The sequence below is a fragment of the Bubalus bubalis genome, chromosome 3 (assembly GCF_019923935.1).
Source record: "Bubalus bubalis isolate 160015118507 breed Murrah chromosome 3, NDDB_SH_1, whole genome shotgun sequence".
Taxonomy (NCBI): Eukaryota; Metazoa; Chordata; class Mammalia; order Artiodactyla; family Bovidae; genus Bubalus; species Bubalus bubalis.
Genome location: NC_059159.1, coordinates 54553482 through 54577112, shown reverse-complemented (window position 1 = coordinate 54577112; position 23631 = coordinate 54553482). Strand labels below are relative to the sequence as shown.

At 50.6% G+C, this 23631-nt stretch overlaps 2 protein-coding genes across 4 annotated transcripts in view; both read right to left on the bottom strand.

Moving 5' to 3' along the window:
* Positions 1-5546: 5546 nt before the first annotated feature.
* MRPS23 (mitochondrial ribosomal protein S23) lies at positions 5547-10654 on the bottom strand. Of its 2 annotated transcripts, none has more exons than XM_006080982.4 (5): positions 10490-10654; positions 9516-9686; positions 6618-6695; positions 6291-6417; positions 5547-5939 (listed from the first exon to the last, which is right to left on the bottom strand). In XM_006080982.4, the coding sequence occupies exons 1-5, from the start codon at positions 10531-10533 to the stop codon at positions 5835-5837; spliced, it is 525 nt and encodes a 174-aa protein (XP_006081044.4). In that variant the 5' UTR covers positions 10534-10654; the 3' UTR covers positions 5547-5834. The 2 variants fall into 2 exon arrangements, with proteins under 2 accessions (XP_006081044.4, XP_025137041.3); XM_025281256.3 differs by lacking the exon at positions 10490-10654 and adding an exon at positions 9821-9906.
* Positions 10655-20528: 9874 nt separating this feature from the next.
* Positions 20529-23631, bottom strand: part of CUEDC1 (CUE domain containing 1) — an 88468-nt gene continuing 85365 nt past the window's right edge. For both annotated transcript variants that reach the window (XM_025281253.3, XM_006076231.4), the window contains exon 11: positions 20529-21976. The gene's annotated coding sequence lies outside the window, so the exon portion shown is untranslated. The remainder of the gene's footprint in view (positions 21977-23631) is intronic.

The window sequence follows — 23631 nt, the reverse complement described above, 5'->3', positions numbered from 1 at the left end:
GATTGATTGTGTATCTTTTTCATCTAAGCTGCTCACCCAAAACAAAGCATCCGTTGAAGCCACTGACCTTTCACTAACTGCTGGAAGGAAAATGCTTGATAAATAATAAATGGACCACCACTAGATTTTGCTTAGAACCATCTTTTAATTAAAAGAACTGAGTGACTAGAAGGTCAGGTGACTGACATTTCAGTTCCAGTTCAGGAAAAGCATCAGTCGAGGGTAAAACTATACCCCAAATGTAATTTCATTGTCAGCTAGCATTCAAGGAAAATCCCTTCTCTGTAATCTGCACCGATGGGCTGGGGGTGGACCACGGCAGCGGCATTTGTAGGGGACTCGGCACTTAACTTCCTGCCTCCCTTGCCTTCCCCTAGCAACCTTTTAATTTTCGTGTTGCAGCAATAAACACTTGTCTGGTTCAACCTCTCCACAGAAACTGCTCCAGTGCTGGGCTCATCCAATCAGAGACCCGCTTGCCACACTGAGCGCTACCCTGGGAGTGACAGGAAAGCCATTTCCTGTCTTTGCCACAGGAGGGCAAGTGCCCTTCCTCCATCAGCCAAGGTGACCTCAACCAAGTTGTTCACTGAACCTGCTCAGGCATCTGTCTCGTCGAGCCCCATCAAAAGCTCAGAATGCATGATTAACCCAGCCAGTCAGTCTCCCACCTTTTGGCAGCTCTGGGATGGAGCTCAGGAACAACGCCCAACCTCACAGACACAGAACACACGCACACACACTCGACTCGTATTTCCTCGTTCCCAGCTCCACAGTGCCAGCTTGCTTTCACTCTCAGAGCCACCCTGTCACATAGTGCAGCTCCCAGGTAGTCAGGGAAACGGACGGCCCGGTTCTGAGCCGGGCTTGGTCGGAGCCTAGAAGGACGAACGAGGCTGCACAACGCGAGTGAGCCTCGTCTGGGTGCCCGAGAACAGAGGCGGGCATCAGGGCTGGCCTCAGAGAAAGCCTTATCATCCCACTTGAATCAGATGATAAGATTCTCATCCCACTTTGTTTGAAAAGAAAGAAGCCGGTGAGTGTCTTCTAGTGGCAAGTCGTCATTTATTTTTGTCTATTTGACTGTGTCGGTCTTAGTGGCACGTGGGATCTTCAGTCTTCGCTGCCGTGATCTTCGTTGCAGCATTGGAGGTCTTTACTTGCTGGCATGCAAGATCTTTAGTTGCAGGATGTGAGATCCAGTTCCCTGACCAGGGATCGAACCCAGACCCCCTGCACTGGGAGCATGGAGTCTTAGCCACCGGACCACCAGGGAAGTCCCCAGCCATTATTCATTTGGGGAAAGGGTATCATTCTAAGAAAACCAAGAATTCTTCGGAGGCACAGTTTTTCCTGTAATACCAGTTTCACTATCAGAGAACAGAATGTTGAGTGTTAAACAAATGGTCCCCAATCTTACAATGGTTTGCTTACAATTTTTTAACTTTACAATGGTGTGAAAAATCTGCATGCCGTGGAAACTGTACTTTGATTTTGGAATCTTGATCTTCTCCTAACCTAGTGACAGGTACGTGATACCGTCTCGTGATGCCGTCAGCCGTGCCAGCGCAAGGGTGCACAGCCGATACTCTCACAACCATCCTCTTTTTCACTTTCAGTACAGTATTCAACAAACTGCACGAGATATTCAGCACTTCATTATAAAATAAGCTTTGTCTTAGAGGATTTTGCCCAACTGTAGGTTAATGGAAGTGTTCTGAGCGTGTTTAAGGTAGGCTGGCCTAAATTCTGATGTAGAGGGGTGGTAGGTGTATTAAATGCATTTTAAACTTACGATATTTTCAACTTATGATGTGTTTGTGGGGACTTAACCCCATCATAAGTCAAGGAAGACTACATAAAATTACAAAAAGAGTTGCGCTCGCCTTTTAAGGATACACAGTCAAGATCAGTTCTACCCATAGGACTTCTCTCGTGGTCCAGTTGTTAAGACTTCCCCTTCCAGTGCGGGGGGTGTGGGTTTAATCCCTGGTCAGGGAGCTAAGGTACTAAGATCCCACATGCCTCAAAAATAAATAAAATAAAATAAAATAAAAACAATATTGTTACAAGTTCAATGAAGGCTTTAAAAATGGTCCACCTTAAAAAAATCTTTAAAAGAAAAGTATCAGGTCTACCCAACAAAAGCAAACGAAGAACTGTATAAAACCTGGTGAATGCAGGACCACTGCAACAAGCCTCACTATTTAGACGCAGGAATATGCTGGACCTGTTTCCTTTGCTAACATTCTTACTCCCCAGTCCTAAGCACTCACCTGGTTCAGCTCCCACATCCTGCATCTCCTTCCTCTTCCCTTGAGAGCTCATTCGTTCTCCTGGCTCTAGCCCTTCCCTGTGCTCAGGTTTCCTCCCCATCTCCCAGACCTCCAACCCATATCTCTGTCTGCCACTTGAATGCTGTCCTCTAACTCAGTATGTTGAGAAATGCAGCTCTCTTCCCCACCTTGACCTCTGTTAGTGACGTCACTGTTCTTCCGGTACTCAGGTTGGCAAGCTTAGAGTCTCTGCCTCCAAGTGGGATGACTGCAGAGACGGAAGTCTTTCTGACATGTCTCTTCCTCCCTCCCTCACTGCCCACCCCCCATCCCTTTCTGTATGTCATGTCTGGCCGAATCTTCCTTTGACCTGACGCTGTCTTCACTATGTTACTTCTCTGCTCCAACCTTCTTACACCCACTCAACTCCTCTGTGTAGTTACGGAGGCCACCGTGATCCGATCCCATCCTATCTGTTCAAACCTGTTTTCCACTGCTCCTCAAGAGCGTAATAAAGGTACCCATCACACATATTATAAGTGAGTTTTGTGTTCATTGTCTCAAGTAATTCTCATAGTATTAACACTAACTGGAAGCCAAAGAGGCAAATACCATCCCTATTTCGTAGTCAGAGAGACCATAATGGGCACAAGGTCACACCAGTAAAAACTGCAACAACCGGAACTAGAACCCAGACCTACAGACTCATCTTGTGCAGATTTCACTGTAACCTGGACATACGCCTTCCTTGGCTTCAGCTCAGCAAACCCCCATGGAGGGCCCACTCCTGATTTAATGCTTAAGTGCATACACATAAGGATTTCTGCCCTTGTTCCCGCTCTGAATGGGAAGAGGAGAGCTACCCTGGCATGGAAGACCGGGGTCAACCAAACAGTGGACCTGGGACTGCAGCGAGCACAGCCTGGAAGGGGCTCAACAGGGACTTGAGACCTGATGTGAATTTTAGTAAAGCTTTTGAGCACAGATACCATGTGAAAAGGCCAATGAATGGTTTTTAAAGACCATGGTGGCAGGCAGGTGTTCCTGGCCTAAGAAACAGCAGGCACACTTTCACATCCCTCCCACCCCCGCTTCAAGGCTCCCCAGGCAGTGGTCCTAGACTAGTCCAGGGCTGACCCTCTTCCTGTCTCTCTACACTACACTGTTCATCTTGCTTTGAAAGTCACCTTATCTTCCCAAAAGGATAAGTTTCTTTAAGAAAGAGGTCATAGGCCTTCCCTCCTAGGCCACTGGTTGAGAATCCACCTTGCAATGCAGGGGACATGGTCAGGGAACTAAGATATCACATGCTGCAGACCAACTGAGCCTGCAGGCTGCAGCTAGGGTCAGGGCACCACAATGAAAGATGCTGCGTGACGCAACAAAGATTCCCCACCCCCCCACCCCCAGCCGCGACTTAGACCTGACGCAGCCAAATAAACTCGTCAATTTTTAAAAAGAATGAGATCACACTTCCACTCTCCAAACACTGTAGGGACCTGGTGATGACTTTTGTTCACAATGACCGTGGGAAGAGTTCTGAACACCCCAAGGAAGCCTCACACCTTTGACCTTGTTTTTTTCATTTATTGGCATGCCACGTGGCTTGTGGGATTCCCCAACCAGAGATTGAATCCAGGCCCTTGGCAGTGACAGCCGAGTCCTAATTACTGAATCACCAGGGAATTTTCTTGCTTTTTCTTTTAAAAGATTTTCCACCCTGGCTTCCTCGGACGCCTAAATTTTGGTCACCCACCCCCTCATCCAGGGACTGCCAGTGGGAAGGGAGCAGATGTTCAAGGATCCTTTTGGGGGTTCCGTTCAGGGCAGTGGAACTCCTAGGTTCTCTCTCCAGCTCCAGGTGGGTGGGTGGGGGTGCTGAGCACACTTCCAACTTAGCCCAGCAGCTCATGGACCTCCCCTCAAATCGTGGGACCCAACCTGGCTCTGCGTGAACTGGGGCTTGGCACCACCACCCAGCTGCTCACAATGGCATCCCCTTTGACTGTCTTGATCACTGAGATCCAACCTAAAGGCTTGCTATGCATCCAAAGGATCTGAGACTTTAGTGGAAAACAAGGTACAGAACACTATGCAGAATGTCCCCTTGTACACCTTCAAAATTATTTCTGGAAACAGTTGATGGTGGTGGCCTTACGGAAGGAAAAAGGGGAGGGCCGGGGGATACACTGGGGAGGATACTGGCTTTTCACCACGGGCATTTTGGACCATGGGCATAGTTTTTAACTATGCAACCAATACATTTTAAAAACATTTTCACCATTAGGACAAAGAAACCGCCTTTTAAATCCTAGAAAGGTTTAGAAAGGTAACAAGTCAGCCCCGACTGTTCCTCTGAGAACACAACAGTCTCTTCCCCCTGTTGAAATCCTTCTCGCAAGGCCTGGTATTTGGCACTGTGTTGAGAGGCCATAATTTACTTCCCCAGCTAAATGCAAAGCATTCCCTAAACAAGAGGAATTGTAGAACGAAGACAAAGGTTGGGGGGTGGGTAGGGGAAGTAATATGGCTGAGAGTGGCTCTTGCCTCGTATATGCCTTGACCTTCCATGACCTGACTACAGCGTGCAAGGCGTCTGGGTGGTGGGATGTGGGCCCTGCCCCTAACCTACCAGGAGACAGAAGACACTGCACAAAGAATGGGGGGAAAAGCTACATGGGTTTGAAAGGAAGAAGTTTCTGAAGAAGCTCATTAATTATAGCTGAGGAGTATTTATTCAGTAAAAGATAAGAAAATGAATAAAGCAGGAGAGCTGGCAAAAACTCGTAAGCACAGCTTGACACCAGGGAGGCAGGTGGATGGGGGTGGGGGGTGTCATCCCTCTTGGCAGCTCAGTTACCTACAGAGACATGGTCTGAATTCATTTTTCAGCTACATGTGATCAGTCATTCATTCAGGAAATCTTCCTGAGCAGCCTACTATGTGCAGGTCTATGCTGTCTCCAGCACTCAATTCATGAGATTGCAGTTTTGACCTTACTTCATCATCAGTGACAGGTCCTTGCTCTTACTGCAAAGCACATGTCAGCCTGGCCTCTCAAGCAAAGAGTACAAAGATTATTCACAGACAGAAACAGCTGGCCAGGGAACCACATGTGATATGCAAGTCAAAGTCGGATGGATCCGAGAAAAGAAATGTACCAGAGAATCAAATGTGAACACAAGACTCCAAGCAAACCAACTCAGAGTGAATCCCATTCAAACAATACTTATAAAGGTTTTCTCATGCTATTTACAATTTTAAAGTAAATTTACTTTATAAGCACCGAGGAATTCTTTATTTAATACCACCATAACATAAAAGTTCACACAACTGCTTCTTCAAACCATAATACAGAGCTTTATGACAACCTACAAGTGGGAACCCAAAGAAGGCAAACACCATGCCTCAGAGATCAGGAAACATTTACAAAGTTCAACTGTTAAAAACAGTTCAACATTCCAGTAGTGAATCCAGCTTGGATGGCAGTGTACACAGCATACACGTTCTTCAGGGAGGTGAGAGGCCTTTGGACTCTTCCCCAGGTGACTCCAGACGCTAGGCCTGCGGAACTTCTTTCAGAGGCGGGTTCTCCTCCAACGCAGTTTGGGATTCGATACCCATGGATTCAGATTTCCGGGACACTTGACTACCTTCCTGTTGCTTAAAACACCAGATACAAGTACATCACTCAAACGTTATCACTTTCATTCAACTGGCTGAAAGTATTAATATATGACTAGGCACATTCTATCACTGAGTCAAAAATTCAGCATTACTATCTCAGGTCAAACTCAATTACACACAATAAACACAAAAACTCTCTACAGAACCACAATTTTAAAAGCCCTCATGACAATTCACTTGTTGCATGCAGCAATCCTTACCACAAAATTCTAGTTTACTCAGTCTACCAGGATTTGATCTGGAACCATGGGTGGAGAAAGAAAACCAAGCCTTCTTTTAACCTCCAACAATCAATCCTAGTAAGAGCTGTGATAATAAAATACTCACAGTCCTTGCTTTTTCTACTCGTCTTAAAATGACACCTTCTGCCAACAAAGCTTTCCCTGCTTCCACAAATAACTTCTCTTCATCTGTTTCTCCAAGATTCTGTAGCTCAGTGTACTTCTCCACGAACCTAGAATTCCAAGCAGTCACATCTTTGCTCTGTATACTGAGAGTTGTCAAATCCTGCTGTTACACAGTACCAAGTATTCCCTTAAGAGATCTTCCCATAGGAACATCTTTTTCCTCAAGTGGAATTCAACAAGACTCCTCAACCTGACAACTAAGCTCTAAAACAAGGAAAGGTAACCCAAGACTTGTGGACTGACTTACCGTTGACAGGTAGACTTGAAGTTTGGGTTGAACAGATCAAAAGCTTTTGGACCAGATCCATAGGCTGCATAAAATTTCCTTGAAAATACAAAACAACACAATATAAATCTCCAGTTATAGATCATGGCCAAGAATGGAGTAAAGAATAATTGCTAGACCCTGAGAAATTGAGTATAACATGACTTACAGACCCTGAGCCAAACAGTTTTTGTCTTCAATAAGCAATGTGTGCATATGAATACATGAAATGTTACAGAAAGGTATCCAGAGAAAAGTAGCACTCCCCCTCACCCCTGTACCCCAATCTCCCAGTTCCCCTCCCTGTAAGCAACACTAACCAGTTCCCTGTGTATCCACCCAGGAATGTTCTATCACTATGAGCATATACGTATCTATCATTCCCTGTGCTCAGCCGCATTGTTTAACCCCCAGGACAGTAAACACATCTTGCCTTTTTACTTAATATTTCTCAGAGATCATTTCAATTCACTGCATGTAGATTGCTTTTAGTCCTTTGCTATTTTAGTGTTGCAATGATTACCTTTATCCACATTTCTTGGTGTACTATGGAATAATTTCATAAAAATGGATTATTGGGGCTTTCCTGGTGGCTCAGTGGTAAAGAACCCGCCTGCCAATGCAAGAGACACGGGTTTGGTCCCCAGTCAGGGAAAATCCCACGTGCCATGGAGCAACTAAGTCCATGCACAACTACTGAGCCTGTGCTCTAGAACTTAGGAGCCGCAACTACTGAGCCCATTCGCCACATCTACTGAAGCCTGCACATCTTAGAGCCCATGCTTCCCAACAAGAGAAGCCACTGCATTGAGAAGCCCGTGCACCACAGAGTGTAGCCCCCATTCTCCGCAACCAGAGAAAAGCCTTTGGAGCAATAAAGACCCAGCACAGCCAAAAATAAATAAATTTAAAAATTATTTTTTAAAAATAGTACTGTTGGGTCAAGATACCTTAATTTGTAATCTGACCTTCCAAACTGCCAAAATGCTTTCCAAAGGGGGGGCTGTATCCATTTATACCCAGACAAGGGTATCAATAGGCAGATAGGAGACTGCCTACTCCCCAAACCCTGACCATATTATATTTCCCAACTTTCTGATCTTTATCAGTCTGACCGGTCACATATTGTACTTCACTGTAGTTTTGCTTTTCTTATTAAACAGACTCAGTATCTTTTCATGTTTAAAAGCAAAAGAATTCCCTTTTCTGTGACCTATCCATGTTCTTTGCCCATTTTTTCCTTTTAGTCTTTTTATAGCAACGTAAACAGGAAACTAGCCCTTTGTCATACATGTTGCCAAAGTTCTTCCCAGTATGTCAGCTGATTTTTTATTTTGTTTATGGTAGTTTTTATGTGCAGAAAACTTTAATGCTTTCATTTATGGCTTCTAGATTTGGTGTGTGTTTTTTTTCAACTTAAATAAGTTTATTTAAATATTTACTTATTTGGCTATGCCAGCAATCAGTTATGGCACAAGGGATCTTTATTTACAGCATGTGAACTCTAAGTTGCGACATGTCCCCTGCATCGAGAGCAAGGAGTCTTAGCCACTGGACCATCAGGAAAGCCCTGGCTTCTGGGTTTTTATGTCATGCTTAGGTAGGCTTTTATTAATATCATTGAGATTATTTTTCAATTATCCCATGTTTTCTTCTATTACTTTCATGATTTCGCTTTTTCCATTAAGATTTTGGCTTCCTAGATGTCTCAGTGGTAAAGAATCCACCTGCCAATGCAGGAGACACAGGAGACTCAGGTTCTATCCCTGGGTCAGGAAAATCCCCTGGAGGAAGACATGGCAACCCACTTCAGTATTCCTGCCTGGAGAATCCCATGGACAGAGGAGCCTGGTGGGCTACTGTCCGTGGGGTCGCAAAGAGTCAGATGCAACTGAGCAAGCACACATTGACTACATTTATTTTGTTGTTGTAAGTCCTTAAAATATCAAAAACACCAAAACAAACAAAAAAGCCAAAAAAAAGATAAAGGTTCAAAAAACTACTTAAGTTCACAGTGTTATAATTTGGGCATTACAAGTAACAAGAGGATGCAGTAAAATATTCCATTCTCCAATGACCACCACCCAGTTCCGCTGCTGTGTACACAGAAGAAGCACAAATGATTTTAACATATAAACAACCCTGAAAGCATCCTGACCAAGTGAACGGAATGGACCTGAGCAGAAAAGTACTGGAAAAATATTTAATGCCCTAAAGATCTCTGAAAATTTCCAAACAGAGCCAGAACACACTTGTTCTCCTACCTCAAAGGTGTGTTGGGCAAGGGGGGCAGCGTGGTGTTCCTCAAGTGAAAGGTGGGCACCTGAACCTCAATAAAGAATATGATGACTTTCTAAGTTTTTTTCTTATTCAGGAATAGGGGCAAGAATAAGGGATATGTATTCATTTCAATTAGACACAGTCTCTGATCCTAACATTCCAGATGTTAAAAACTGACATCAGTATTTAAGGGAAAGAGATTTGTCCTGTGAATTCCCAGTCAAGTCGACCTCCTTGAGCCTCATAGTTCTCATGACTAAAACGGAGAGGAGGATACCTATCTTGCAGGGTTAGAGTAAAACCTAAATGAAGTAATGTTTGTTAGGGGCTTAACACAGTGCCAGACACCAAACAGATGCCCAGAAACAGGCAGCTATAACTGCAAAGGCTGGTCAGCTGCTGGGCACCAGGTTCTAATCCGAACTTCTGCTTCTCTGTCCTAGGGGAGGGGCACTGATTCCCTAATCTGGCGAGATGGACAAGACCACCTACACAGGGCAAGCCCTTACTCAATTCCTATGTAAGTGGCTAGAATGCTGGCTAAACCTTTCGTTCTGAAGTTGTGCTGCCTCTGGTCCACCGTATGGGCGCCACACTCACGCTCTAATCTGATCCTCGTGGTAAAAGATGTCCTGGGTGGGAGATTTAGCTTTGCCATATCGCAAGCGAGGCCTTCGGAAGACCGGCTCCCGCAGCGGAGGGAAGGCGTTATATATGTCAAACCAAAGGGGTTTCTCCTTCAACACTCCAGCCCGAATCAGGTCTCGCGTCCTGAAGGAAGAGTAAAGAACAAAGGTCAGTAAGTGACAACAGCCTGTCTGAGCCCCTGATGCAGCCTGAGACACTGGCAGGGTCGTGGAGTCCAGAAGACAACCGGAAGGCGGGCAGAGCAGGGGGTCCCCTACCTGCTAGATGGTAAAATCTTTCCAAACTCCAAACCAACCAAACAGTGCTCAGGGTTAATCCACCTTCTCATGTGCGTTCCACTCCCGTCGCCTCATCCACGTCCAATCAAGGAAAATGCAAAGACTGTTCTGACCAGGCCCAACAGCCCCATCCTCCCTTATTTTTCCCAGAGACCTCCACTTGGAGCTCGGCTGGTAAAGAATCCGCCTGCAATGCAGGAGACCCCGGTTCGAATCCTGGGTCGGGAACATCCCCTGGAGAAGGGATAGGCTACTCATTCCAGTATTCTTGGGCTTCCCTGGTGGTTCCGATGGTAAAGAATCCGCCTGCAATGCGGGAGACCCAGGTTTGATCCCTGGGTTAGGAAGATTCCCTGCAGAAGGGAAAGGCTACGCAACGCACTCCAGTATTCTGGCCTGGAGAATTCCATGGACTGTGTAGCCCAAGGGGTCGCAGACTTTCACTGCACTTTCCACTTGGAGAGCGGAAAGGTGCGATCTTGAACGTGCGAGCTAAGAAATTCGAGGGGTGACGCAGCCAAGCACAATTTTTCCGAAGCAGGACAAAGCACGAGAAAGGCCTGGCCAGGATCAGACCCACCCAAGAAAGGGCGTAAAAGGGGGAGACGCGCTCGCGCCCTCGGCACACCCCCGGCTCCGAGCACGCACCGCGTGAAAATGCTCCCCACGGTTTCCAGCCGGCTCCCCGCCATGCTCGGGGCCTTAGATCCCGCGCTGTGCCTGTACCGGAACCGGAAGCGCCCGCGGCAGGCAAAGTGGGCGAAAGTCGCGGGTCGAGCCACCGATCGCAGTGCCCGGGTTGCGGCTCGAACGGGAGGGCGGGGCCAGGCGGAAGCAAAGGATGGCCGAATCGCCGCACCCTCGGCTACTCGCCAGGCTCAGACGGGAGCACTCGATAGCCGAGCCGCCAGGGCGGGAGAGAGCCAAAGCCGGGCAAAAGCAATACATGACCGATCCAGGAGAGGGCTTATTTGTCGCTTTACCCTTTCTTGCCACCTCTGCTCTTGAAGGAGCCAGGGAAGATGATGGGGAGGGAGTAGGGAAACGCAGCCTAGGTCCTGGGGGAGCCAACAAGGCCAGGAATTCATAAGGCAGAGATCAGAGATCACCAGCTCTAGGCTCAGTCTGCGTCTCATTTTGGTTGGAGTCACATGTGGTGATCCAAGGACGGAAGAGCAGATAACTAAGGAGGGTCTTGGAACGCAGGAACGGAAAAACCAGACCCTTATCGTCCTTCCCTCCCCCATGGTGTAACTATTAATGGAACAGTATAACCTGTCTCCCCTCCTACCCCGTAGGGAGGAGGCATTTGCCCTACTCTTTCCCCCACCCAGTATAGGAGCCTCATCCAATCAGCAAATGACCCCCAAGACCCCAGGCGCACTCCTTGTACCCTGGCTATAAAAGTGGACTAAGGACCCCCCCATTCAAGGTCGGTTCTCCCTTGAATTGGCCCGCTGTTCTAACAGCATCTCCCACTCTAATACGCTTTATTCTTTTTTCATTCTGTCTCATGTCTGGAAATTCTTTTCCAACCCGCGCCGGGACCACGATATCACAGTCTACGCAGAGGGAAACCGAGCCCCGAGGAGGGACGTCACCTGACCAGGGTCACTCTGGAGCCCAATCCTCCTTCCTGCGTCTCCTGCCCTTAAGCGCTCCCCACTAAACCCTTTGGCCCTGAAGCGCCACCTGCATCTGCTGGCTGCAGACAGCTGGTGTTTTCTCCCCGGGAGGCGTCGCTAGCTAGCTGCTCCTTGGAGCTTGAAAAGTGAAAGTGTACGGAACAAACAAATTCCGAGTAGGAAGCTCAAAAATCTGGGGGAAATACACTCTCAGGATAACCTTTTAGCCCAATTATCATACTTTGCGTAAAGGATCCTGTAGAAATTAAAGCACAATTTCACAAGGATAGTTGTGCAAGGGCTGTCGCTGCAGCCGGAGAAGGCAATGGCACCCCACTCCAGTACTCTTGCCTGGAAAATCCCATGGACGGAGGAGCCTGGTAGGCTGCAGTCCATGGGGTCGCGAAGAGTCGGACATGACTGAGCGACTTCACTTTCAGTTTTCACTTCCATGCTTTGGAGAAGGAAATGGCAACCCACTCCAGTGTTCTTGCTTGGAGAATCCCAGGGACGGAGGAGCCTGGTGGGCTGCCGTCTACGGGGTCGCACAGAGTCGGACACGACTGAAGCGACTTAGCAGCAGCAGCAGTCGCTGCAGCATTGTTTGTAATGCACCCTCCCATCCATCGAATGGGAAATGACTGGAAAACTATGCTTCATATAATCTATGGAGTCTTATGCAGCTATTAAAACCAATGAGCTAGATCCACATGTATTGCCCTAGATGATGCCCATGACCTACTGTAAAATGAAAAAGGAACTTGCAGAGAAGCATCTTTAACCTGTTAAAAGGAGAACGTTTTCCAGTGTTTGTGTTTGTATGCAGATAGAAACTATGTGGAAAGGCACCCATGGGCTGTGAAAGTTGATGATCTCCAGTGAGATTGCAGGAGGAGAAGGGAGATTTTTTTTCTTTATGTATCCTTCAGAGTTTGACCTGTAAGAGTCTATATTCATGGGTTTTTTTTTTGTTTGTTTTTTTTTAAGACAGAGGTCTTCTGGGGAGGTGGGGGGCGGCTGTGCTGGGTCTTCACTGGTGTGTGGGCTTTTCTCTGGGTGCAGCTGAGTAGGGGCTACTCAGTGGGCTTCTCATTCTGCGGCATCTCTTGTTGTGGAACACAGGCTCTAGGGCGTTCAGGCTTCAGTCGTTGCAGCTCCTGGGCTCCAGAGCACAGGCTCGGCAGTTGTGGCACACAGGCTTAGTTGCTCCCACGCATGTGGCATCTTCCCAGGCCAGGGATCAAACCCGTTGCTCCTGCATTGGCAGTGGATTCTTTACCACTGAGCCACCAGGGAAGCCCCTGTATTCATTTCTGAACTTTTGAATCTAAGGGAAAATCTCTTGGGGAAGACTCTGATGTGGGGAAAGATTGAAGGCAAAAGGAGAAGAGGGCGGCAGAGGATGAGATGGTTGGATAGCATCACCTATTCAGTAAACATGAACTTAGGCGAACTCCGGGAGATAGTGAGGGACAGGGAGGACTGGCGTGCTGCAGTCCATGGGGTCGCAAAGAGTCAGACATGACTTAGTCAACTGAACAACAACAAATCCAAGGAAATGTTTTGAATCACGTACATACAAGCTGTCTCTCAGGAGTCCATTATCTTTGTCAGCAAGAAAGAGAGTCAAGCTGTCCCAGAATCCTCTTCTGGGAGGCTGGTGAGGTGGAGGAGGGGATTGTCTCATAAGCTGTTACTGTGTCTTTGGTTTATCTCACTGAATCCACACACCTATCCACAAGCGGCTGTTGTTATCCTCATTATAGATGAGAATGTGAGGCCACAGGGGGTTAAGTAACTTGTCTGATAAGTAACAGTCAGAGCTAGGCATCCAGCCCCGCCTGGGCACTTTTTGGGACTCCACAGTGCCCCTTACTAGTGCCTCTGGCTGGAGACTGGTGGGCTGAGAAAGACAGGCAAAACAGGCCCCAGGGGCTGGGGACAGGCTGATCTGAGGCCAGGGGCTGACCCGGCTGCCTCGGGATCCTCTGGAACAGGGAAGAGAGAGCGTAGGTCTGGCCGCTGGGTCGAGCGTGAAGTCCTAGGCAGGTCTGTAAGACCTTGCTCCAGGAAGCGCAAACACGCTCCCAGCTAAATATAGTCTTTCCAGGCTTCAAAACAAGCTTCTAATTCTGGCCAAGTCAGAGCCAGCTGCCAACCCCAACCACAGACACACTTCCCTTCTCCCACTCAGGCCTGCCCCGCGGGCCACCGCCATTACCCAGTTACTGCTGCTCAAGAATGAGAAGGGCTCATTCCAAGTTTAGGGAGGGGAGCCAAAGACCCAAACCGTCTGTGGGGGAGGGATTGCAAGGGGGCAGTTTTCTCTTGAGATCTTCTTAGGGAAGTGCCTTCCTCTTCTGAGCCTTCCAAGTTTCCCCTCCAGCATCCTATTTCATGTTTCTGTGACTGAGAACAGAATATTAATGGGTAGAGTAAGGGTGGGCTTCCCAGGTGGTGCTACTAGGAAAGCCGCTCGCCAATGCAGGAGACATAAGAGATTCAGGTTCAAGCTGATCTCTGGGTCAGGAAGATCCCCTGGAGGAGAAAATGGCAACTCACTCCAGTGTTCTTGCCTGGAGAATCCCATGGACAGAGGAGCCTGGCGGGTCACGGTCCATGGCGTCACAAAGTCAGACACGACTGAAGTGACTTAGCACGCACGCACACAGAGTAGGGAACCATGGAGACATGGCAGCAAGATGGATTGGGAAGCCTCTGAGGCTGCAAGGGGAAGTGTGTACTCCAGTGAGCATTCGCTCTTCACGCAGGAAGAAAGAAGCTAGGGGCGAGCAGAATGGATAGTCAGGGTTTTCTGTCTCCTTACCCAGGCCTCTCAAGGCTGCAAAAAGCTGATGGACCCGTGCCAGACACCACTCCAGAGACCTGGACTATCTCCTCCCATTGTTCAACTCCCTGAGGCCATAGGTCATGTCCTGACAGTCGCACAGATAAGAGAATAGAGCTTGTAAACTCTCCAAAAGGCCATGCTTGCAAGTGTGCTCAGTCACTTCAGTTGTGTCCGACTCTTTGCGCCCCCATGGACCGTAACCCGCCCGGCTCCTCTGCCCACGGGATTCTCCAGTCAAGAGTAGTGGAGTGGGTCGCCATGCCCTCCTCCAGCCAAAAGACCATATTCCTTCCATGATACCACTCAGCCCCATTTTGTCCCACTGTATCACACCATAGATGTGCCCACTAATCCTGGCATCTTGGGGACTTAGGTAACTTTTCAAGACTCTGTTTCCCCAGCTGACATCTGTCAGCTATCTAAGTGGCCTGTTGCCAGATTAAAAGTGATCATTCATGTGAAGCATGAATCACAGTGCCTGGCACACAGCGGGGGCTGGCGAGTCACAAACAAGTCTAGTGGCTGTTACGGCATCACTCTTGCTGTCGTGTCCTGTAATCCACTGATTGCCACCTGAGACTTCGGCCTTTTGATGCTATTTCATAGATCACCTTAATGTTTTTTTCTCTTCTTAAATAATCCATTTGTCCCAGAAACATTTCAGCACCTACCTGACCCAGTGCTGAGTCGTAGAGAAACTGGCTACCCGGAGAGGAAGACAGAAAGGCAAATCCATAATTGATGTCATACGCTGAATAATTTATTGACACTTTGACTGGCTCGGACAAACGGTTTGAACAACAGAAATCTTTTGTCTCACAGTTCTGGAGGCTGGAAGTCAGAGATCAAGGTGTTGGCAGGGTGAGTTTCTGCGGAGGTCTCTCTCCCGGGTTTGGAGACAGCCGTCATCTCCCGTGCTTCACACGCTCTTCCCTTTGTGTGAGTCTGTGTCCTCTGCTATGACCCCATCACACTGGATTCCGGCCCAAACTAATGACTTCATTTTAACTTAAATGCCTCTTTTAAGAGGCTATCTCCAAACACAGTCACATCCTGAGGTACTGGGACCTCCGCATATGAATTTTGGAGGAACCCCATTCAGCCCACACCCCTGAGCGGTAAGTACTTGTACTGATTATTTCCATTTTCCCACCCAGGGCCACACCCTCTCTGTATCCTTCTCACCCTGCTCTGTAGGCCCAGAGGCTGGCTTCTAGGACTGCCTCCTCCAGCCCCTTGCCCTCTGTTCCCAGTTGGGTTCCAGTTGGTATCACCAATGGGTGGCATTCGCGTGGGACAGAGAAGAAGAAGGAGATAGAAGTTGCCCCCCACCCCAGCCGTCGCCCCCTCCCTGTACGGTCCAGGACCATAAAGTCCATAGGGCAGCCTCTTCATGCCCAGCTCTCCCCAGCTTCATCTTTGTCTCCTCCCTTCCCTTTAGACCTCGACACGGCCAACTGTGCCCATCTGTACCAGCTGTAGGGGCCAGGCCACCCTGGTGACTTCCTTACACTCTGCCCACATCTTTGTAATTAGTGCCCAGGAGTTTGTCTGTCTGAAAGTAAGAGCATCTCCAATGGCAGAACAGCTTTGGCAAGTCGATGAAATCCTGAATACTGCTGCTCACCTTTTGTGGGGGTCCAGGGTCAGGGAGCAGTTAGCTGTTGCTTTGAGAGAGGAGGCAAGCAAGAACATACATTCAATCCACAGGACAAGGCCCAGGAAGGTGAAGCACATGGAGGCGGGGGTCCTCAAGGAAGCGACAGGAGGGCCCCCTCTCACCTCCTGGCCCAGACCTTCCCTGATTCGAGGCCCACGCTTCCACTTCCTTTCACAGTCGGCCAGGAAGGTATGTCAGCCCAGCATACACTCCACCGGACTGGACAGATGTGTCCCCGGGGCCTTTGCACTCCCTCAGCTTATCGCTCCCATATGGCCGGCTTGGTGTTGTAACAGTGTCTGCTTCTCTGAGTCTGGGCCTCATTGAAGCAGCAACCAGGACTCTTATCTCTGCCTCCTGACACCCAGCCTGGTGCTGAGCCTAGAGCTGACTCTTCAAAAGAATTTTCTTGTTGAACAGCACCGAGAAATAAAACCAAGATAGGGCAAATGAGGATGCAGTGATCTCAGCACTCCTCGCTGGAGGCCTTCCCTGGGCACACCCATGGGGAGAAAGCTGTAAGCAGTCCTCCACCCCATCACGCCCCGGCTCACTTCCAGTCCTGGCTGTCCTCTGTGCCTCACTGACAGATCCCTTTTACAAACCTCTGGGCCTCAGCTTTGTCATCTGTGAAATGGGCAATATCATAACACCCACCACATAGCCTTGTTGTAAGGAGTCAGAGGGTTAATTCCTGCAAAGTGCTTAAAACCGTGCCTGGTATATAGTAATTGCTCAACAAATAGGAGTAATGATGATAATGACTTCTGACCATTCCATGCCTAAGAGCAATAAATCACAACTTATTCAATCGTGTGTGTGTTAGTTGCTAAGTTGCATCTGACTCTGCAACTGCATGGACTGTAGTCCACCAGGTTCCTCTGTCCATGGGATTCTCCAGGCAAGAATACTAGAGTGGGTTGCCATGCCCTCCTCCAGGGGATCTCCCCAACCCTGGGTCTCCCGCAATGCTGGCAGATTCTTTACCATCTGAGCCACCACGGAGCACACCTAACAATTTCCAAGGCATTTTCACATGGCTGCCCATTCAATGCTTCAGCAAACAGCAGCCTTATCCCCAAGAAGAATCCAGTTAAGGCAAAGGAAAGAGAAGCACTTTATGCCTACCTGCCCTGGGAGGTCTCATGATATCTCCTGTGGTAGCCAAGGAAATAGGAGCCAGTTAGTCCTGACCTCTGGTTATCAAAATTAAAGGGCAGTTGGAATCACGCTATGGGGTTTTCTCAGCAGAAGATGAGACCCTTGAAAGCACACATTTCGGGGCTGGCGTGGGCCCTTCTTATCTTGGGGAAAGCAGAGCCCTCTATCTTTAATGTGCCCCTGAAGCTCCTAGAATTCTTGGAAAATGCAGATTCTGACTCAGTAGGTCTGTAATGACGCCTGAAACTTTGCATTTCTAACAGACTTCCAAGCTGACCCCAAGGCTGCTGGTCTGCAGATAGAATCATAAACTTGTCCAGGTTTGCCCCAGACTTTCCTGGTTTAGCACTGAAAGTTTTATATCGGAGGAAACCACTCAGTCCTGGAAAACTGGAACAGTTGGTCACGGTATCCACAGACCACACTTTGAATGGCAAGGTCAGAGCAAGGCAGGCTCGTGCTGAGCTTGTATTGAGCTCCACCAGTCCTTCCTGCAGAGTCCCTGGAATAATCCTCCTGGACTGATTTTTTTTAAAAATTGTGACTCTATAGAAATGACAGGCAGGGTAGATGCTGGTTTTGTGGGGTCTGAAGCTTATATAACCTTAGTGGCCCTTTTAAGAAAAAAAAAAGTACAAAAATATCTTTGTAAATTTTACCAAACGTAAGACCATGTGAACAGAGTAAACGTCCTCTGTCTGTTTGGCTTGAGGAAAAAACAGGTGCTGAGGTCTCCCTTCTGGGAACGCGGTGGTCTGGCCTTGCAGCGGCCAGCAACCGCCACTTCCAAGAGACAGCCACCAGGTGGCAGTAGAACCCCACAGCCCCCTCAATACCCCAACTCCCCACCACCAGCTCCAGAAACTTCCACACCTTCCTCCAGCTGGCCCAGCGAGCCAGGTCAACAAATATCAGTGTAAGGCTGTGATACTGGGCAAAAGGGGTGCAATGCTTCTCCCTCAGCAGCACATCTGCCGTTTGATGGAAATGCTAAGAGACTGTTGCTGTTACTAAAACCAGACAAAGAATGCTAATAGCTGACTTTCGGGCATGCTGTTGGAAAGGCTTTGAAGCAGGTGGACCTTTCTGCGCTCTCCAAACTGCATTTATGCAAGGGTTCTAAGTCTTACCACCTGTTCCCCCACCCAAGTGTTATCGCTTAGTGTTCAGGCACCAGCTCGGAATTCCGCTGAAAGTGAAAGTGAAATTCACTCAGTTGTGTCTGACTCCTTGCGACCCCATAGAATACAGTCCATGGAATTCTCCAGGCCAGAATACTGGAATGGGTAGCTGTTCCCTTCGCCAGGGGATCTTCCCAAACCATGGATCGAACCCAGGTTGCGGGCAGATTCTTTACCAGCTGGGCCACCAGGGAAGCTGCCTGGGTTCAAATTCAGGTAGTACCACTTACTGAATAAGGACCTGATTATCTCTGTGCTCCCGTTTTCCTGATCTGTGAAATGGAAGTATTAATACTGACTTCATAGCATAGTTGTGTGATAAAATAATGTGAACAAAGCACCCCAGAAAAGTGACCGACATACAGTAAGCACTGATAAGCAGCTCTCAGTATCATCATTTCACATCGTGCCTGTCTTCTTCAAGCCAAGTTCTCCTGTGTTTCCTGCAACCTCAACCCTCCAGCAGGTGCCTCAGTACACTAGAGAGGGGCTTCCCTGGCAGCTCCGTGGTAAAGAATCCGCCTGCAAATGCAGGAGACATGCATTCAATCCCTGGTCTGAGAAGATCCCATGTGCCTTGGAGCAACTAAGTTCGGGTGCCACTCTACTGAGCCTGCGCTCTAGAGCCTGGGAGCCACAACTCCTGAGCCCAGCGTGCCACAACTGCTGAGGCCCGTGCACCCTAGAGCTCATGTTCTGCAATGTGAAGCCCATGCACCGCGACTAGAGAGTAGCTCCCGCTCACGGAAACTAGAGAAAACCCTGCATAACAGTGAAGACCCAGCACAGCCAGAAGTAAACACGTGAGCCTAGAGGGAGGCTGACCCCGCTATGGTCATCAACAGCCTAGTTCTTCTGGGCACAGCACTCCCTAGTCCCGTGAGCTCCTCTCAAGCTGGGACTGAGCCCCGAGGACAGCAAAGCATAAAAAGTGGGAGGGACTCTGGTTGGACCAAAGTCCAGATACTCGGGCTCATTTTTGCAGAAGATAAATCTGCAGGTACCACCTTGCGGACACCAAGAGCCCAGAACCCACAGATGAGCAGAATGGAAAGATAGATGGCTAGGGCAGTCACCTGGCCCAGCCTGACTCTTTTCCTGGGCGCTCTATATACTGTTCAGCCAGGAGGAACTCCTCATGGAGCAGGGCCTGGTAAGCTTTCTTTGCCTTTGTCAGCAAAGTGATGTCTCTGCTTTTTAATATCCTGTCTAGATTTGTCACAACTTTCCTTCCACAGAGCAAGTGTCTTTTAGTTTCCTCTTGGTTTGCTGAGGTCCAGGTTCAACTTCCCAAGTGGCACAGAGGTCAAGAACCCCTCTGCCAATGCAGGAGATGCAAGAGACGAGGGTTTGACCCCTGGGTCAAGAAGATCCCCTGGAGTAGGAAATGGCAACCCGCTCCAGTACTCTTGCCTGGAAAATTCCATGGACAGAGGAGCCTGGCCGGCTACAGTCCACAGAATTACAGAGTAGGACACAGCTGAGCACAGAAACTCCAGGTCTGTCTGGGGCATCAGTGGGTATGTCCATCTAGGAGACCACCTTCATCTACCTGGGCTGTGGGTAGGGCAGGGGTCTGAGCAGACTCTTTTCTTAGGTGAGGCAGGAGGGAGCTGCATTGTTTATCCAGAAGAAAGGCCACTGAACTCCAACACAGCATACGGGGAGACTTGGCCTGGGTGACTCGGAGCCCAGAATCGAGATATGTGTGGTTGAAGCCACAAGGAGGCCCACCGCTCAATACCAGGAAGAACTTTTTAACCTTGAGAACCGCTCTGTCTGAAAAGGGCACCAGCTCCCTCCTTGGGCAATTAGCGCGCCTTGGCCCGGAAGGCAGTAGGGAGAAAGCCAGAGAGATTTGAATTAGAAGATCTCTTCGGGCGCTTTGAAGTCTGAGATTGCACATTCCCGCAGCCCCAGGCGGCCTATACTCTGGCAGCTTTCTGTTTGTTTAGGGAGGTGATCGGCCGGTCGGAGCTTCTGCAACAGACTGTCGGCAAGCGGCTTACCTTCCCAGGCAGACAGGAAAGCAGGCAGCCCAGCAGGCAGGCGAGGCTGTGGTGCGACATGGGTGTCACCGGGCCCCTGGGAGGCCGCGCCCCGGGCCTGCGTGAGCTGCGGGTGCACCAGGCCGGCGGCCCCAGTGCACGGGGTGCCCGAGGGTGCTGGGGGTGCGGGGGAGAAGAGGGTCAGCCCAGGCGCCGTCAAGTCAGAGCACCAAGAGAACACCAAGTCTTTATTACACCAATTCCTACAAAACAGCTCCAGGAAAAAACCCACACGGAAGAGGAGAGACAGAACTAACAAACTCACACACATGGAGTGGGGTTCCCCCTCTATTGTGTGGGGGCTGTGGGGGATTGGTGGGGAGCCGAAGGGCAACCGCACTTCCGCGGGACGGGGAGGCGGCCAGGGTCTCCCCAGGGCACTGCGTGGGGCGCGCCAGGCCTTCTTTATCTCAGGGTGACTTGTGGTCACCCAGCCCCAGCGGGCCTGGCGTCTCCTCTCAACGCCCCAATGCTGTGCAGCTGGGCGGGCTCCCTGTTCCAGCCGGAGCTTCTTACCCGCCCAGGCTTCCCCCAAGTCAGCACACCCCCATCTCCCGGCGGGGGGAGGGGGGGCCTCAGAGGCGGGGCTGGCCGCGCCCCCAGCCCTCCCGCTGGCAGTGGCTGGTGCTGGATCAGGTCCGTAGGTCCCTTGTTCACCTGGCCATTCACCTTGTCACTCTTGGCAAGGGGCACCCAGCACGCCCTTGTGGCCCGGGGCTGCAGGCCGGCTGGCAGCCTCTTCTTCATGCCCCCCAGTCCCACACCTTCCCAAGATTACCAAGGAACTGATCGCTGCCCACTCGGAGGCAGCAGAACTTCTAGTCTGGATGGGGGCTCAGCACCGCTGGACAGGGGCTGCAGGATCCCATCCAGAAAAGGCTTTTTGTCTTCTGCCAGACTGAAGACCCCCCCCGCCCCACCGCTAGAACCCTCCAGCTCCAGGGTGGCCTGTCTCCGGATCCCTCTGAGGACCCTTGCCAGCCCCCAACGGAGGCAGCAAGGAGCCCATGCAGAGCAGGCGGCACACACGGCTCTGCAGGGCCCGTCACCCCTCAGCCAGGGCTCCAGAGACGGCCCAGGGCTCTGTGCAGCGGAGGGGCACGGGCCAGGGCCCCTGGGGGAAGGCTGAAAGGCAGGAGGCCATGGGGATGAAGGGCCCCAGGTGCCCAGAGGGAGCTGGGATGAGGGCGGGGGGTCAGGCCGTGCCTGTGGTCTCTCCTGCAGGACAGGAGGGAGGCAGGGGCTCCACCCTCAGGCCAAGAAGGATCATCCTCCCCTTTTGGGTATTCCCACCTTGCCTGCTTTGTTTTGTTGCGTTTTCTTTTTCTTTTTTTAACAGAAGAGGGGTTAGCTCCTGCATTTCCATCCATTCCCCTTAGAACAGGCCGGTTACAGAGGCGCTGTGGTTGGCTGCTGCCTCCACCCTCCTCCCTTCCTGCAATCACAGCGGGCAACTCGGAAGTTCTGAGTCCCTTGGAAAGTGGCAGTGGCTGGGCTGGACTGTGGCCAGAGAATCACCGGGCCTCAGAACTCAAGCACCATCTGTCCGTCGGCAGCTGGGATGCCTCCGCCGGTCGGATCGTCCCCGGCAAGGAGGAACCGCCGGTATCTGGAGGAGAGAGGGATGGGAGAGGTCTTTTTCAACGGAGCCCCGTGGTCTTCTGTCATCTCTAGTTCCTGGAGAGAGTGTCTGGGGCAGAAGGTTCTAAAGACAGGGGCCCTCTCCTTCCCCCAGGGACTCTGTGTCAGCCTCGGAACTTGGGCTGGGGTCACATGCGCCAATCCAAGGTCCTAGAAACATCCCAACGTGCAAACTAGGGGGGCCTCCGGCCGCTTGAGGTGGAGTGGGGGTCTGGAACGCCTGGTGGATGTGAAGCTTCTGTCTGTAGAGGGCTGAGAACCATGCTAGCTGCCTGACCTCTTCTGTGACCAGACGCAGCAGGAACTCAGCAGAAATACATGGAACTACACCCAGGGCACTTGTAGGGGCAGAAAAGCAAAACGGGGCCGGAACTGGTGGGACCCCACACCAAGCCAAGGAGCCTTTATGCAGAAGACCCATTCAGAGAGCGAGGGAGAGACGGGACTCAAGAGGCATCCTGGTGATGGCTGAGAGGGCAGGGGCAGGGAAGAGCCCACAGCAGTGAGCCAGGTGATAAGAGTCTGCAGGGTGGTGATGAGAGGGATAAAGAAGAGAAGTGGAGGGGGAACGTCAGGAGGAGGGGATCGTCTGGCTTCAGTGAGTGGACAGCCGGGGCCAGGAAGACCATGGTGGGCACAGCGGGGGCTGTGGGACAGATCAGGAGAACCAACACGGAGAGTTAGGCTTTGGAGCCAACCGCACACGAGTGTTGCCATCAGAGGCTGGTGGCACGGCTGGGAGAGTAGGGCATAGGGAGACTTTGAGGGGGGTCAAGGGCAGAGCTGCCAGGAGCACTGGGGGCCCAAAGGCACACAGAGAAGCAACAGCAGAGAGAAAGGGGGCCCAGGATTGCTGGGGCCACAGAAGGCTGCAGGGAGACAATGGGCACAGCGGGCAGAAGACAGCACCAGCAGCGGATTGGTCAAAGGCCCCCAAGCAGGCAGGTGACTGTGAGTCAATCTGGGGGATAGGGGGCAGCCAACCCAGCGGGGCGAAGGAGGGCGCGGCTTCTCTGCAGGTCGGGTGGCTGGAAGCATATTGAGGACTCCTGGCTTTTAAGATGGGAAGCAGGGGGATGTAGGCTTGAGGACGGAGCTAGAAAGGGAAAAGGTGGACCGTTCAGGAGAGAAATAAGTGATGAGCAAGCTCCTGACAGGGAGTGGCTCTGGGCCAGCGGGAAGGATGTGGCAGTAACATTGTGTGGGAGGGGGTCCTTCCCCCTGGTTGGGTTTGTTTGGTTTTTTTTCCCAGCATTCCAGATGACAGAGACGCGTGGCTGCAGTCACACGGGTGAGGAAAGCCTCAGAGCACAGTCGGGGGTGAAGGTGCCTGATGGAGGGTGTAGTGGCAAGTCAACTGGACGTGAAGGCCAGAGGCCCAGGATGAGGACAGAGGGCCCCGTACTCTCCCTGGCTGCGTCCCCCACACTCTGGGACCAGCACAGCATCCGGGGCAGGGTGGGCAGGCAGCCTCGTGACAGGGGGAGGGGTTGGAGGAGGGACCGGGTCCTGAGCTCTGGGGGAGGCGTCGGCAACCTGTCCCTCCCCAGGGATGGTCCTGGGGGCGGCCGGGGCATCCCCTGTTCTCCCCCAGGGGTGGTCCTGGGGGAGGTGTCAGCATCC